Source organism: Perognathus longimembris, chromosome 13 (assembly GCF_023159225.1).
Source record: "Perognathus longimembris pacificus isolate PPM17 chromosome 13, ASM2315922v1, whole genome shotgun sequence".
NCBI classification, from domain to species: domain Eukaryota; kingdom Metazoa; phylum Chordata; class Mammalia; order Rodentia; family Heteromyidae; genus Perognathus; species Perognathus longimembris.
Window position 1 is genome coordinate 23264303 of NC_063173.1, and position 17768 is coordinate 23282070.

At 43.1% G+C, this 17768-nt stretch overlaps 1 protein-coding gene across 7 annotated transcripts in view; it reads right to left on the minus strand.

Annotated features, from left to right (window-relative positions):
• Plekha7 (pleckstrin homology domain containing A7) overlaps positions 1-17768 on the minus strand; it is a 200601-nt gene that overhangs the window by 62883 nt on the left and 119950 nt on the right. For all 7 annotated transcript variants that reach the window (XM_048360240.1, XM_048360239.1, XM_048360242.1 and 4 more), the window contains one exon: positions 10872-10955. In XM_048360240.1, coding sequence (XP_048216197.1) covers positions 10872-10955 — 84 coding nt within the window. The remainder of the gene's footprint in view (positions 1-10871; positions 10956-17768) is intronic.

The window sequence follows — 17768 nt, forward strand, 5'->3', positions numbered from 1 at the left end:
AGGTGCAAAAGGGGGAATTCTAGTCTCCACAGAAGATGCGCCCTTCAAAGACTACTGCTGCTCAAAAGATAGTAATCCTTCACATGACCTGAGCCTGGGCTGTGACCCTGTGCCAGGAGGGAAGTGCTCTGCAAAAGCGGTGTGGCCACTATGCTCCCAGAGTGGTGCCAGTAGCAGGACCACTGTAGCAGCACTATCTGGGTTTGGCTCAGTGGATGCTTGGCAGCCGGAGGTGCATGTACCACCACGCAGAACGATCACTGGCTTCTTATCAGCCCAGGCACTCACTCCAGATTCCCCGCCCCCGACCTCCATCCCAGCCAGACTTCTGTTACTGCTCCCCACTTAGAGGGAGAATTCCTCATGCTCAGCCGCTGCCTGTTGGCAGGCATTCTGCACAGCAAGAGATAGCTGCTGCCAAGGGTTAAGAGGGGGGTGAGAGGCTGCCCTGTCCATGGTCTCCTACAGGCAGAAAAATGTCCAACACAAAGCTAGTCTTGACCATGTCATCTTCTGAGGGGAAGAGGTAGGGGAGACAGCTCTTGGATCCCTCACTTAGGATGCCGGTGTCCCTCAGCTGACAGGACAAGATGGCTAACAGCAGAAAAGGCTTGCCTAGGATTTTATCAAGTTAAAACTGTTCTCATTCATAGATACTAATATTTATTATTATTATTCTAGAATAATAGAATATTTAAGAAATAGTATAGGCTTATTATAGAGTATTTGGGAGCTATAAGAAAAGCACAAAAGAAAAAAGAAAATAACACCTAACATCCTGCTATTCAACACAAATTCATTTGTAATACATGATTTACTTTCATTCTTGTTTTCTTTGTAACATTCTCACTTTGGGTGAGGGGGGGATAGTTTTATTTTTACATAATTAAAATCATGTTCATGATCTCACATCTGATTTTTAAAAACCCCGTGATATAAACATTGTTTTATAATCATCCAAATCATTGAGCTAACTACATCATCTTTTATCAATAAACACCTCATGACTTCTCTGCAAGACAAAAAGACTGTGGACCTGCAAAAAGACTGGCCCAGCAACTCCAGAGCAAAGGTTACTTTAGTATTTTTGTACTTTCTAGTTTTGAGCTCTAATTTTACATGCCCTCTCCCCATGCTAACCCCCATCGACTCCCCACATTCACTCTGGGATGACAGCGGGCGGGGAGGACTCTCCCAGTCAATAGCTTAGGGGAGAAAAACAACTGCCCTGCAAGTGTGAGTGAGGAACAGGTATGACTATTGCCTCAGGAGCTCGCTGACACATTTCCCTGAGAGAAACACTGGCCACGGTCACCACACTGGTCATCAGTGGGAAGCAGTAGAACGGGGCAGGGAGAAGAAAGAACACTTTATATTTGTCCTGGGAAGTGGTAACTGTTTTGTCTCTACAAACATGGGGCATGTCTTCCCCAGCACCCACCCCAACTTCCAGTAGACAGTTCCCAGATTCAACTATTACCTGCAATCCTGACCTCACTCTTTCAAAGAACACACACAACGACCCACCCATCCAAATAACAAGATCTGTGGATTTTTTTTCTCTGTCTCCTCAATGTGGACATATTCTATCTGGTCCTCCAAGCACGAGTATGACTTTGGGAAAGAAAAAAAAAAAAAACTACAAGTTACCTTCTTTGTATTAAAAAAAAAAAATCGAAGGGCTGGGAATGTGGCTTAGCAGTAGAGTGTTTGCCTAGCATGCATGAAGCCCTGGGTTCAATTCCTCAGTTCCATATACACAGAAAAAGCCAGAAGTGGTATTGTGGCTCAAGTGGCAGAGTGCTAGCCTTAAGCAAAAGAAGCTCGGGGATAGTGCCCAGGCCCTGAGTTCAAGCCCTAGGACTAGCAAACAAACAAACAAACAAAAACAAAACCCAAAAACTGAAAATATCAACAACAAAACTCTCCAAATAATTTTCTCACTTGGTTGAAAAACTTGGCTCTCCAGCAAACTTTTAGAAATCGTTACCCTAGTGTTTTGAGCAGTGAGAACATCCATTGTACATACGTGACACCTCTTGTATAAACAGCAGTGAAAGGGACATCACTCAGCTGGGCAGAGGCATTCTGGCACATTCCAGGATCACCCTACAGGAGTGCTGCCCACTTAAGATCCTGTCTGGGCAAACACTGGTTTATCCTCAAGTCCTCAGCCTGCTATGCTCTATTAACAAGTCTTACTGAGAAACGTGCCCTTCCACAGAGAAGAGCCTGTGTCCCTGAGCAAAAGGCATACGGTTACCACCAGTTTGGCCCCAGGCACACTAAGTTATGCAGATCCCAGGGAGATGAGACAAAAAGAAAAAACCCTGCACATACAGACTTGTGGTGTTATTAAATAAAATCTATTAACTTAAAAGACTGCTTGTTGGGTTTCTGTGCTGTCTGGATTCCCAAACTACAGCAGGATGGTTTGAACAAAGGTCTCTCTCTCCTTAGCGTAAGCTACATGAATGCTGATTGTTTTGCTGGAGGGGTGTGGGCTGAAGTTCAAAACAGTGAGCTAGAGTTTTAGCTCAACTGCTTCCCCTCAGAAAGCATCAGAAATGAACAAAAGAAATGAAGACTACACAAAATCAGCCTGCAGAAGCCCAGTTAAAAAATGATTTTCTTCTACTCCGAGCTTTGTCAAGGATATATCTGGGAGTTGGGTAGGAAGTGACTGTCTCTGTGCCTTGATTTCCCCTTCCATAAAAGGAGATGCTTCTGCATCTTGAATACCCAGGACTAAATGCCTATTGTGCATAGATGAGGGAGGTTACAAATTTAGAAGCCATTTTTCCTTATGGGTCTTAACTTGAGTGAATCTGTTTAATGGGAGCCTGAGCTGCCTTTGAATCAATGGAGTAAATGCAGCAAGACTGTCCATAATTTATGTATCACAAGAGGCATGTCACCAAGCCAAGCAGCACCAATCCTGAAGCGCAGGTACTCAAGGCCAAGCAAGCAGAGAAACTGGGCTGTACCTGACAAGTATCTACTCTATCCCAGCATTATCTCAATCCCACAAAGGTAGTTTTACCATTCTCATTTTGTAAATTAGGAACCTGAGCCCAGAGAAATAACATCTAATACAACAAATTAACACTCTAAAAATCTGGGCTCTGCCACAGTCAGATCAGCCCATGACATGAAGGAAGCTTTTGCTCTTCTTACCCCCAAGGCCAATCCCTAAACCAAGGGGATACTGGGCCAGTGGAAAGAGTCAAAGCCTAGATAACTTGATCTCAGTCGACTTCTGAAGCCCACAGTCTCTTCTACAAGTCACCTCAGTTCTCTGGGCCTTTGTTTTCAGGTGAAAACTACTTCTTCACTTCACAAGGCAGCTCATGGATTAAAACAAATACCTGGAAAACCACAAAGCACTACATAACATGAAAAGCATCATTCCTGACTGTTGCCAGTAGAGACCCCAAAACGTAAGTCCCACCTACAGTTTTTTTAATTCCTAAGGCACTTCTTTCCAGAATGCTCATAGTGCCCCCAAATTAGTTTCTAAACAACAATCGCTTCCTATAAACATTCCTATGAAAGTCTAATCTGGGAAGTTTTTGTTAAAGGATTGAAACTCATCTGTGGTACATATACACAATGGAATTCTATGCCTCTATCAGAAAGAATGATACTACCCCATTTCTAAGGAAATGGAAGAACTTAGGGGAAAAAAAAAATCATACTAAGTGAAGTGACCCAGACCCAAAGAAACATAAACCCTATGGTTTCCCTCATAGGGAATAATTAGTATATATCTAGGATAGACATAGCAGAAGAGCACAACAGCTCACTAGCTATGCCCATATGAATGCATAAGATAATGCTAAGTGAAATGAACTCCATGTTATGGAAATAAGTGGTATATCATTGCTGTAGTTAATCTCAAATATCATGTGAAACTGTACCTTTTGTTCTCTTGTATTCCCTTCCTGTGGTTTTACTCCTACTATTATTGTAACTGATCTTAGTACCCCGGGTAATGTATAGCTGTGTATTGGAACTAGGGAAGGGAAAGGAAATACCAAAAATGAAAGACAAAGGATAAAAAGACAAACCATTGCAAAAACGATACTTACAAAACCAATTAGTGTAAACCAACTGTACAACTCATGGGAGGGGGGTGGGAACTGGGGGGGGGAGATGGGGGAAAAATGAGGGAGGAGGTAACAAGTTGGATAAGTAATGTACTTGCCTTACATATGAAACTTTAATTCCTCTGTATTTCACTTTGACAATAAAAAAAGGATCGAAAGTCTGTGGCATAGTCCACTCTTCTAAAACTGTAATATGGAGGTCAGATCTGCCCAGCGCCATCATTGGCTACCGAGGGGTGTCAGATTGACTCCATCTCAGATTAGTTAAAGAGAACAGAAGCCTACTCCATCTTCACTAAGATCTGTCCCACCCTATCCAGGGAAGTTCGTTCCCCTTCACTGTGATGAGATTATTAAACTGCCTGACCACCTGAGTTGTGGAATGGTCAAGGTTAAACCTGTGCCCTCCCATGAGGCCATGCGTATGGCCTGCATCATGTGAGCCCCGCCAAATCCATGCGCCAATTCTAACTAAAGTGGTAAGTTGGTTCAAACAGTTGTTATGAGGCAGATTGTAACTCCACTGGCCACCTGCATGTGACCTGGCATGCTCTGTAAGTGTTGTAACCTCATTGGCCACCTACGTGTGGCAGGCTTGACCATGTGGTATTTGCCTTTATAACCCAACCCCGAGCATGGCCCGAGTGTGCGGTCCCAGCTCCCTAGTCTGGGCTGCAGCCCTGGCCAGCCAGCCTGCTTTTTACTTCCCCAATAATCCCATCTTTTTACTTGAGACCGTCTCTGAGTGGTGGACTCTTAGAGGAATGGGGGATGCCCCCCCACCGGACCCCATTACAAAAACAATGCCAAGAGTTGTCACAACTGTAAAGAGATTAGAAAGCTATGGAGAAGCAGGATCTCTTGCAGAAAAGGCTGTATCACATTGATTATTGGGAAAAAAAAAATGGGCCCCCAAATTCATGCACTACCCTGAAAGATTCTACATAGAAAGGCCAGCTAACTGATTTTAGAGAGGTACACTCACAAACACCTGCACACATGTTAAGGAACTTACTTACACCCTCAACTAATAGGTCTAGGAAAAGCAATGCACAATGTAAATGAGGAAAAAAGAATGTTCTTGGCCGAAACAGGCAGAGACACCTCCACACCCCTCTTCCCAGAGAAAGAGACACAGACAAACCGCCAACGCATACTGTAAACTCCCAGCACCCTGGGGGAGGCTGTCTGACACGGGTTTTCATTCAGCAACTGTGGCTTCATTATTCAACTATGACTTATTGTGTTCCTTCCCCGTCCCCCTCAACTCTTCCTAAGCACAGGCTCCAGTTCCTCAACCCACCCAGGGAGCTGGAAAACGGTACCAACAGCACCCTCCTGGCATAAAAACTTAAAAGGCTTGTGACTCCTTCACCTCCTAATTCAGAGCACTGCTTTAAATTTGGTTTGAGCCTGTGTCCAGCCTTAAGCATATGTCTTACACTGCTCTGTGTCTATTTGTGCAGGAGGAAAAGCAGACCTGGACCTCTGCTGCTGGTTCACCTCTGCTTCACTCTCTCTCAGATGCTTCAATTCTAATCGGACCCTTTGGCAAACCTTCCAGCCTGTCTGTTCCTCCGGTCTATACCAAGCAGCCATTGTCCTCATTAGACAAGGACATTTTCTAGGCAAGTACTCTACCACTTGAGCTACACACCTAGCTAGACAACAGCATTTTTAAATGGGAGATCACAGCACTTCCCAGAGAAGGGGGAGGTAAAAGAAAAGGACAAGAAGGGAAGTCACAGGAAGAAACAAAATCACACTTCCCAAAGAACTGCTTCCCTTCTACACAGCAGCCCCGCCACTGCAGCATTTCACCCAGCAGACACAGCAACTGTGTCGCAATGACTGTAGCCCAAGGCCCAGGGTGCTCTGAAATACCCACATCAAAAGCCACCACTAGATACTTGAACGAACTACAAGCCCCATCACCAGCTCTTTCCTACCTGTAATTGTCACAAATGCTGTCTCCAGTATCCAGGAAGGAAAACTGAACAGTCAAGTTTCTGCATCTGCTTGCCAGGTGTTTCCATTTCTCCCCATTTTTTCTGCTGCCATGGCAACCAAAATGCAACAGGCAAAGCTAGACCAAGACTGACAGCATCTAGAGACAAGACGCTGGCTCCATCAGCCAATGAGAACAGAACAGCCTCACAGCTCAGAGGCCAGCAGGTTGCAGCAGGATGGACTCTTTCAGAAGAGGAGTACCTCCTTTCTGTGACATTTGCTTCTAGAGAAGCAGGAGACAACCATCTCCTAGAACCTGGAGCTACCCCTCCCAGGCCCCAAATCTATGTAAGTCTTTAAGTAGAGTTTTGCCCAGCAACCTGTAAGATGTATCCCCTTCAGCAGAGATCAGAAGGTCAGGAAGATAACACCTACCAGCAGCTATGTGGTATCTTTTTAAGGGTCAGCCTTCAATCACCACTTACAACCTTCAGGGAAATTCCAACCAGTGTTTGCTTTCCAAATAATCCAATGAGAAAATGAAGGACTGCTCAGACCCCAGTGTTAGAAACAAGATGAACTCATTAGGTGGCTGAGAAGGGCAGACAGGCAAGCGTATTGTCCTGGTTAGAAAGCGCCAAGTTGATCCTACATCGCATGAAGCTGGTCCCTTAGCACAACAGCAGGCTTCTGAACTTCCAAAGCTAGCACAGACTGTCTCTCAACCCTAGGCCCCACCTCAACGTGAAATACTTGATAGAGCCTAGGGATCAGTGTACACACAGCCTGCTGCCAGTCAGCTGCAGGCAGCGGCGGCGTCATTGCTGAGGAATGCTTCTCTTCTCTCTTCTTTCTAAGAGCTGTAGAGGTGTCAGAAGCTGATGAAGAGAAAACTCCCCTCGGCATGGAAACCCAATACCCAAACTGCAGCCCTAGACATCCCAGCCCAAGGATGACTACTTAAGGAGTCCTGTGTGTAACCCTTTTTAGCCTTGAAAAGCACAACTTCCAGCTTACAATTCAAGATAGTCACTGAGGATCAGAAAAGGGGCTTGAGAAGAGTACAAATGATTCAATCACTACAAATGAGACCATTAAAAAAAGAGGCTGGAAAACATTGAGAAAAGACAACTGGACTCAGAAAGTTCAGCATCTTCCAAGCAAGCATTAAGTGACTACAGCTCAATTCTATAACTACAACTATAATTACAATTAAAACCTCTATGCAGCAGTAACTGCACACTGTATTACTAATGCAAACTCAGCACTCAGTTTACAAAGTACAGCTAAAGATAAGGACTTTTCCCTGAAGACTACTAAAGTAAGAGGCAGTGTAGCATAGTGTTTAGAAGTACATCTGGGGGCTGGGGATATGGCCTAGTGGCAAGAGTGCCTGCCTCGGATACACGAGGCCCTAGGTTCGATTCCCCATCACCACATATACGGAAAACGGCCAGAAGCGGCGCTGTGGCTCAAGTGGCAGAGTGCTAGCCTTGAGCGGGAAGAAGCCAGGGACAGAGCTCAGGCCCTGAGTCCAAGGCCCAGGACTGGCGCAAAAAAAAAAAAAAAAAAAAAAGAAGTACATCTGGGGGCTAGACTTCCTTGGATTGAAAGCCTGCTTGCTATTTACCATCTGTGTACAAAGCAACAGGACCCACTGACCCACTGGTGTCCAGGCCCTTGGGAACTAAGTAGCATAAAAAATAAGATGAAATAGCTCTAGTCATTTAGGAAACCCAGCTTGTTAGTGACAGGCTCAAAGAGCCCTACTTCTGTTGAGCAGCCAGACTGCAGGTTCTGTGGGGCAAACACTGCCCTTCCCTTCTTCCTCAAGTCAATTACCAGGTCAGTCCATTTCACCTCCCAAGTATCTTCAGAATCCACCCAGTGCTCTTCATTTATCACTCTAGCTCAACTGGTGAAGATTCTCCGTGCTTCATCTTGGTCTTTACCTAGATTGTGTCTCTTGAGTGGGGTAGTCCCAACTTGCATACAACCCTTCTGTATGGGCAAGGGGTTTCTAAGACTCCCCTTGCACCAACTCCCACTGAGCTCTATATTTCTTCTATCATAAACATTTGTTACCTTTGTAATCTCATTTTATTATCTACCTTTTCCATTCAACAGTAAGCCCCTCACTGACAGGACTACATTTGTCTTGCTGCTCTGATTTATGTAAGCACTCCTAGGTGTTTATGAATAAGTACAGGCAATATCACATCAGTTCCTAGATATCCTCCCTTCATCTCCATGCCTAAAGTATGTCTTACCAGTTGCAAGGCCTAACTCACTATACTGTGCCACCCACACTGAGATAAGCAGGTACCTTTAAGATGTCTAGGAAATGGCCTTGCAAAGAAGTAACATCTTTTCCTTGAAAGCTGGATGGAATTGAGATTAATTACAGAGATATTCTGGGTGGGAGGAAAAAAAACACATTACCTTCTTACAAGTAGCCAAGAGATAATCTGTTAATAAAGAGAGGAAAAGGAAGTGTGACAGAACTACTTAACAGAGCTTGTGCACCTCTAGTAGTTTGGGTCCCCCACTCCCAAAGCTAGGTATAGAAGTCAGGACCTCTCATGCATGCTTGGCAAGCTCTCACCACTCACTTACACCTTGACCCTCTGGCAGCTTTTAATGAAGCTGATAGCTTTCCACACTAATGACTCTCCATGCAGATCTTAGGACAGCAAGCAATTGTGTCTTGAAGGGGACTGAACTGAATGAGCTTTTGACCTTCAGGAATCTATAAACAAACTCATTCTAAGCTGGAATTTGGGGAATTCACACTGGTTTTCTCATGACACAACGGTTCTTTTTCAACCTTAGAGAGAATACAATCTTTATCTTCTATTCTTTTTCAACTACTGGCTGAGTATCCCTTACCTGAAATGCTTAGGACCAGAAGTTTTTCAGGCTTTAGACTTCTTCAGATTTTGGAATATTTGTGTTGATCTTACCAGCTGAACATGACTAATCCAAAAGTCTCAAGTCTGAAAACCTTTGAGTGCCATCATATAGCACTTAAAATTTTTTAGATTTTAGAGGATAGGGATTAATGATGCTCAACTTAAAGTCTCAGTCCCAGACTCAGAGACTGGCCATAATGTCCTATGAAGCACCAGCACCAAAGTAACTTAGCAAGCAGCCTCTGACCAGAGCAGAGGTTGCACCTGACTTAAAGACAACACACCACTCCAAGATAGCAGCTAACCTGAGGTAACAGCTCTCTACTTCTAACCATGCAACTTTAGGGAAGTGACTTTATTTCTTGGAACTGCAGTATCTTCATCTCTAAGACAGTGATGCTGGTCAGCCTCTGGCATATTGCATGAATGAGATCTGTATGAAAAGCCTCTAGCACAAGTAGACATACAAGAAATACCAGTGTTGTCTCAATGACAGATCTCTAATAAGTTCTGTATAATAACCAACTAGGTTGAAAATGCTATATAGATGAAATGATATGTTTTGGATTTACTTTAAAATAATCAAGGAAGGAAGGAGGATACAGATGAAGTTAAAAATATAAGTGTAAACAGGACACAGGTGGCTCATGCCTGTGATCCTAGCTACTCAGGAGACAGAGATCTGAGGATCACAATTTGAAGCCAGCCTGAGCAGAAAATTCCATGAGACTCACTAAACTACCAAAAAAGCTGGAAGTGGAGCTATGTCTCAAATGATAGAGCACTAGCCTTGAGCAAAAAGCGCGAGGAAAGTGTGCCCAGACCCTGAGTTCAAGCCCCCCAAATAAATAAACAAACAAATAAATTGAATTTATTTGCATATTTCTTTACTTTTATATATTACAAATTTTCGACATCAAAAGTCTAAATACCAGGGCAAGGAAATGGCTTAAAACTATGCATATTGATAACATTTATTTTAAGATCATATTTGGTCTAGGTGCCTAAGCAAAGAAAAAATGACAAAGACAACTTAGCTGGGAACATGGCCTAGTGGCAAGAGTGCTTGCCTCGTATACATGAAGCCCTAGGTCGATTCCCCAGCACCACATATATAGAAAATGGCCAGAAGTGGCGCTGTGGCTCAAGTGGCAGAGTGCTAGCCTTGAGCAAAAAGAAGCCAGGGACATTGCTCAGGCCCTGAGTCCAAGGCGAGGACTGGCAAAAAAAAAAAAAAAAAAAGACAGCTTAGGGCTAATGTCCCTTTACTTCTCAAGTGAATGTTTTCTTCAGCTAGATGAGCAAAGGGGAAGAGAGCCACTTGTGTACCTTTCTTAACTTAATCTTTTAAGAAAAGTGCATGTCCTGCTTGGGCTGCACTTGTATGTTTAAGGAGACAAGCTCCAAAAGGCAGAACCTACTTCTGGACATCCTAGAGTCCTGGCTGAAACAGGGCTGAAGAGTTAGAAAGTTCTTATGTTAAGAAATGGGCAGGAAGGATTCAAAATGCCCAAGGACACTAGTAGGTCTCCAAGGTTCGTCTTTCTAGACTCTGGCTTTGGAATTGAGGCTTGCCTGGGAGGCTGGCTCTACTCCCGGGGTCTAGTCAGCACAGGGAGTTTGTAAGATGATGCTTCAGGAGAAAGGAAACTTTAAGAGGCTGTGACTGCACCAACCACAACACATCCTGTATCATCTCTCCTGTCCCACATCTTCTCACTGAGAAGAGTCTAGAGATTGAGAAAGAGAATCCTCACATTTCATTTTCAATCAATCAATCAATCTACCTCCAAACCCCTCTATCTAACAGAAAAAATAGTCCAATAAGTTTTGTTTTGTCCAAATACCTTTAAGCTCCCAATCCCTCCCTGGATAATGAGAATTTTTTTTAAATACTTACTCTTCTTGAAGAATATATTCACTGTTTTCTGGAGAAAACTGCCCAGTCACAGGATGTCTGAATGCTGTGGTCTGCTGGTTATGGCTAGAGAGACAAAAAGATGAAGAATCAAAAGTTATGTGAATGGAAAGGATAACAGGCAAAAGAACAATTTCTGGAGACCCATAGTCATCCTTATAGGGTAAGCAAAGTGTGCATTTTCTCCAAAACACATTTAATCTATAAGAACCCAGTTCTGTCAGAAACCCAAGACTTCCAAGCTCAGATACCAAAGCTCACCAGAAAGGTGGTGATTTTAATTAAAAAAAAAAAACTTAGGTTTTTATGAAACAATGCAACTCAGACATTTCATAAAATACTTACTCTCAACACCCTGCAATGTTGAGCAAAAAATTAATTTAACATAGCATGAGCCAAAACAAGAGTGAAGGAAAGCAGACACCACTTTCAACAGCTTCCCAAAACCGTGAACCAGGGAAAGAATTCTAAGAATTAACCACCCACCTAGCATATTCTATCTTCTTAAAATTCTTCTCCCTATTATTACAAAATGTCTTCAGTTCAAAGATGGTATAATAAATGTATGGGCATGTTTCTGCAATATGACCCACACAATTTCAACATTGTGCAATTTCTATCACTCCTTTGAAGTTAGGAGGGGTCAGCTTCCATGCCAAGCTGACAGACACAAAGTGTAGGTATTGTGTGTTGACAAAGGCTGCCTGAAAGATGGAGGATCTGGCTCTACAGGCTGCTGGTCTGTCTCTCAGATTATCTCCTTATTAAAAAAAAAGAATATAGCTGATGAAAAAAATTGTGTCACAAAATCATAGTCATTTTCAAAATTTTACAAAATCTGAAAAGATCACCCATGTTGTTACCATCTGAATAGTTATGTGGACATCTCCATTCAAGTTGAGGGTTTTTTTTTTTTCCTTCTATTAAAAAGATTGTGGCTGGGCTGGGTATATGGCCTAGTGGCAAGAGTGCTTGCCTTGTATACATGAAGCCCTGGGTTCAATTCCCCAGCACCACATATACAGAAAACGGCCAGAAGTGGCGCTGTGGCTCAAGTGGCAGAGTGCTAGCCTTGAGCAAAAAGAAGCCAGGGACAGTGCTCAGGCCCTGAGTCCAAGTCCCAGGACTGGCAAAAAAAAAAAGAAAAAAAAAAAAAAAGATTGTGGCTGAGTGCCGATGCCTTACAACTATAATCCTAGCTACTCAGGATGTTGAGATCTGAAGATCAAGTTTCAAAGTCAGCCCAGACTGACAAATGAGACTCTTATTTCCAATAAGCCAATAAAAAGCCAGACGTGGAGCTGTAGTTCAAGTGACAGAATGCCAGTCTTGAGCAAAAAAGCTAAAAGTGTCCAGGCCCTGAATTCAAGTCCCCATCCAAAAAAAGATTGTGATATGGGCTGGGAATGTGGCTAAGCGGTAGAGTGGTTGCCTAGCATGCATGAAGACCTGGGTTTAATCCCCTCAGCACTACAGAAATAGAAGGCCAGGGGGCTGGGAATATAGCCTAGTGGCAAGAGTGCTTGCCTCGTATACATGAAGCCCTGGGTTCGATTCCCCAGCACCACATGTATAGAAAATGGCCAGAATCCTATGACCTCTTCTGGCAAGCAGCAGTCTAGTCTTCCCAAAAAATAGAAGCAGAGCTGAAGTGTGAGCATCTAAGATCAGAGGTAAGAATAATCACCACCCCCAACACCTGCTTTAGAAATCCTTGCATCTCATTCAAGGGTTAGATTTTATTTTCATCCAACTTCTTCTAGAGAGTCATTGTCACAAACTGGGCAACTTAAGAATGCAAAGTTTAATCTAAAGCCTAATATCTACCTGAAGAACAATCACCTGGAGAAAAATCACCTGGCTCTTGATGGAAATAACAGTAAAATAATAATACCTCTAATGGACTTTACTGTCTACAAAGTGTTTCCTCATCCAGCTCAGCTACTAACACAAGCAACCTCCATTTTATGAATGAAGAAACTGGGCTCAGATAAGTTACATAAGACAACTCTTGATAAATAATAAAACTGGGACATGAATCTAGAATCTAGATCTATTTCTAAATCCTCTGTGTTTTGCATAATGACCTGCTGTCCTCTTCCCTTAGGAATCTGTGGAGCTAAGCAACTTTCTGACCGTGTAAAAAAAGCCCTAAAGACAAAAAAATCAGAAAAACAATACCATTCATTATTACCCCGCCCCCTTATTTTTTCTCTTTCCTTTGTGTTCTTAGCCTTTGAGTCCTACCATGAGATCAGCTGAATCTCTGGTAGACAGGTGCACAGAGCAAGCCTTCAACTTGCCTAGAGCAGACCCAGCAAAAAGCAACCATACTGTACATACTGTACAACACTAACAGCAACTACTAGGCTCCCCACCAATGTAAATAGGCACAGAGTCTTGGGTACAGAAATTGTGAGCCATAAAATATGGGCACTAAGGCTGCAAATATGTCCTAGTGGCAAGAGTGCTTGCCTTGTAGACTTGTAGACATGAAGCCCTAATTTTGATTCTTCAGCACCACATATATAGAAAATGGCCAGAAGTGGCGCTGTGGCTCATGTGGCAGAGTGCTAGTCTTGAGCAAAAAAGGAAGCCAGGGACAGTGCTCAGGTTCTGAGTTCAAGGCCCAGGACTGGCAAAAAAAAAAAAAAGAAAGAAAGAAATATGGGTACTAAATTAACAAATTATAACACTAGAAGAAAGGTAACTTTTTTGGGGGGGGCCAGTCCTGGGCCTTGGACTCAGGGCCTGAGCACTGTCCCTGGCTTCCTTTTGCTCAAGGCTAGCACTCAGCCACTTGAGCCACAGCACCAACTTCTGGCCGTTTTCTGTATATGTGGTGCTGGGGAATCAAACCCAGGGCCTCATATATACAAGGCAAGCTCTCTTGCCACTAGGCCATATCCCCAGCCCCAGGAAGGTAACTTTTTAAAGCTGACAAAAAAAAAAAAAAAATAGCTGCTTTTTTTTTTTTTTTTTTGGCCAGTCCTGGGCCTTGGACTCAGGGCCTGAGCACTGTCCCTGGCTTCTTCCCGCTCAAGGTTAGCACTCTGCCACTTGAGCCACAGCGCCGCTTCTGGCCGTTTTCTGTATATGTGGTGCTGGGGAATCGAACCTAGGGCCTCGTGTATCCGAGGCAGGCACTCTTGCCACTAGGCTATATCCCCAGCCCAAAATAGCTGCTTTTGATCAGATCTCCAAACTCCCTTCCATAATATAGATGTCACCCTCTGTGTCAAAAAGTTGTCATAACAGCATCACCATTTCTATCTCTTGAGTTTACATGACATTTTCAGCTACTCGTTCATCTGCCTACTGGACCCTCCCAAATACCCACTGAGGTAGGCAGGAAAGTTATCTTTAATTCTATGGTACATGTAAGGAAAATGAGACTCTGGGGCTATAGGATATTATTGGAACACTAAATTCAAAGAAAGGGAATGAAAGAGGAGAAAAAGGAAAAGGAATGAAAACTCATCTATTGAGAAAAGAGATAAATCGCAATAATGCCTCCAGAATATTAAAGTTTTAAAATTTGATCATTTTTTGATCAAATGTACCCAGCCTGCATTATCAGAGCTTCCAGTTCAGCACTCTGAGCAAAAGAACACGAGTTAGGTCCCTGGGCTACTCCATTTAATATCATCATCATTATATATCATCACCAGGCCATGAGTAAGCAAAGTAAGGACCACAAGGCATAGACAATTTGTCCAAAGACACAGTCAACTCCTAGGTTACCTACAGACCGCCTCCTTTTGGCTTCTTTCCATTCCTTCAGCTTCATCCTTGCCAAATGAAGGCTGCCTATTACATTCATTTAGAAATTGCAAAATGTCTGGCTTGCTGTTTCTGTCCCCTTAACCCAAAAGCCCCTAGTTGGCTCCATTTCCTGTTCTTCTTCTTCTTCTTTTTTTGGCCAGTCCTAGGCTGTGAACTCAGGGCCTGAGCACTGTCCCTGGCTTCTTTTTTGCTCAAGGCTAGCACTCTGCCACTTGAGCCACAGAGCCCCTTCTGGCCATTTTCTGTATATGTGGTGCTGTGGAATCAAACCCAGGGCCTCATGTATAGGAGGCAAGCACTCTTGCCACTAGGCCATATTCCCAGCCCTTCTTTAAAAAAAAAAAAATATATATATATATATATATATATGTTACTGTTATTATTATATTATGTTACTGTTATTATTGTACAGAGGGATTACCATTTACTAAGTCAGGAGACAATATCACCTGTTCTTTTGCTTACATTTCCTAGTTTTAAAATCTAGGAAGAGTTTTATGTCCTACCACTTTGTCTCAAGAACCATTTGCAGGCACAGACACATCCCCTGAAATACCCGTTCTTAAACCTGCCTTGCTACCTTGCTTTTTGGTAATACAGACATGGCCAGGCTGAGAGCCAGGTGGCCGGTTTCAAGGGAGCACAGAAACTCTTTCTCTTCCACATAGAGCTTCTGTTTCTCTTCAGGATACCGAGAGAGCAATTTGGCAAATAACGTAAAACACAATCTAGCCTTCATTGTCAAATCTTGTTTTTCTCCCAGAAGCAGCTTCTCAAAGAGTATGTCAGCCAATCTCACCTGGAGGAACACCAGGAAGCATGGATGGAAGATGGCAGGAAATGATGGGCCCCCCAGGCAGGCCATGGGTAACAACCATCCGGGCAAATAAGCACGTCTTCACAAGCCCTGGGCTGACAAGGATTGGGTTAGGCCCTACAGAAATTTAGCAGCAAATACAAGAGACTGAAAACAGAATAAAGTAGTCCAGGAAGAACTGGGTACTAAATTAAAAGCTAAACATATGAGCTCACCAACAACCACAGAAGCTGCTAGTCAAAATACAAATAGGCCCTACAAAACTTTAAAAGATAAGAAAAACTCTGTAAGATAAACAACCTTTCTAATCATACAGATCCAAACTCTAATGAGACCAGTGACTATGGCTAGATAAACATAAAGGTCCCTGTTAGTATGTAAAAGGCTCCAGAACCATGTGAATGGTGCCCATCAGTGAAGGTCAGAGCACCTGGCATGTGTGGGTTTCTAACAGTGGTGTTATTGGTATGCTGAGAGTGTAACAAAACTGCTCTGTCAGCACTAGCTGTTATCTGACCCAAGCTATAGTGAGAAGAAACAGTTTAAATCGTAAGGAAAGTATCTGGCCTGAAAGACTGAAGAGACACTCTATCAAGAATCCTTTCATTAGTATGCTCAACAGTACATGCCCCCCTAAACTTCCTGGCTCCCAAAACACCCTAAAAGAGTCACCCTGGAGGCTAAAGTCACATTCAAGTACTGCCTCTAGACTTGTTAAGCACAGACTGTCTTTGTTCTAAAATCCCAAAGTCTCAACAAAACTGAGGATTCTGGGAAACCTAATAATGCTCCTGGTTGGGGCTTAAATCTGGAAATTGAAAGTTGAAACAATTAGGAATTGAAACATTGCCTCAAAATTTCCTAAGCTCCTTTTTGGTTTATTTTACTTAACACCTTTACAGAATTTCTCATTTAGCACAAAGTGTCACCGTTGTTAATGTGATGTTTCTAAGGAGGCTGAGAATCTTACTGAAATTGTCTTCCAAGTGTGCATGGTTTTGAAAACATTGAAAATTTCCAGTTTGCTCAAACACACACACACACACACACACACACACACACACACACACACACACTCCTCTGACAAGTCTTATTCCAGAAGCATGGGAATGAGGCTTAATGAGCCAATGTACAGTTCACATCTTCTCCCCAAGTGGAAGCTCTACTCTGTCTCTTCCAACATTAGCCCTGAGCAAAAAGTCAGTCAACAGCTCTGGAGACAGAAGATCTGGGTTCAAACCAAAGCAAGCCACTTTACATCTCCAACTTCAGTCTTGTAATTATGGGCTAATAGGCCCATTGTAAAGATTACTGCAAGTTTAAAGTAAAATAATACATGAAAATGCTTTGTACAATGCTTGACATTCAGAAGACACACAATGCTTTTTGAACTTTGATTGTGTCTTGACTGTGGCAAGAACTTGAAGACATTTAAGTCTTAAAAGCACATCCTTCCCCACAAACCTGACACTCCCCTTGAGGACATCCAGTTTCTTTATCATAGTGTTCACACATACATCTAAGTCTGATTGCTCGTTTCGACAAAACATGTTCTGAATCCACCTACTTCCCTCTGTTTCTACACCTAGTACCTACTTGTCTCTGGATTCAATTCTTCAACAATTGCCAACTGCTCCTCTCCTTCTGCTTCTACCCTGGCCTCTGTATCTTTACTGGAAGCTTCATAGAGCTGTGTGTGTGTGTGTGTGTGTGTGTGTGTGTGTGTGTGTGTGTGTGTGTCCACACATGATCATTTTGCACTCAAGGACCTGGCCACTGTCCCTGAGCTTTTCTGCTCAAGGCTAGTGCTCTATCACTTGAGCTACAGCTCCACTTTTGGCTTTTTTGGTGGTTAATTACAGATAGGAGTCTCACAGACTTTCCTAGCTTCAAACCATGATCCTCAGATCTCAGCCTCCTGTATAGTTAGGATTATAGGCGTGAGCCACCAGCACCCAGCTGGTAGAGCTTTTAAAAGATAACGGAAACCATGCCATTCTGCTCCATTAAATTTTACAACAGTGCTACATCACTTAGAGAAACTAAGCTCCTTAGTTTGGCTTACAAAATCTTAGATAAGTTCACTCATCATGTCCCATTCTTCCGCTTTCCTGATGCTCAGGGACCCTTTCCCTTTCCCCCAGCCACAGGGCCTCCTTGCTGTTCCTTGAACACCAAGTTTTTTCATATTTCATATACTTTGCACTAAGGGTATCCTCAGCCTGGATAATCCTTGTTGCTCAGACCTTGGCAGTATTAGCATGTGCTCAGATCCC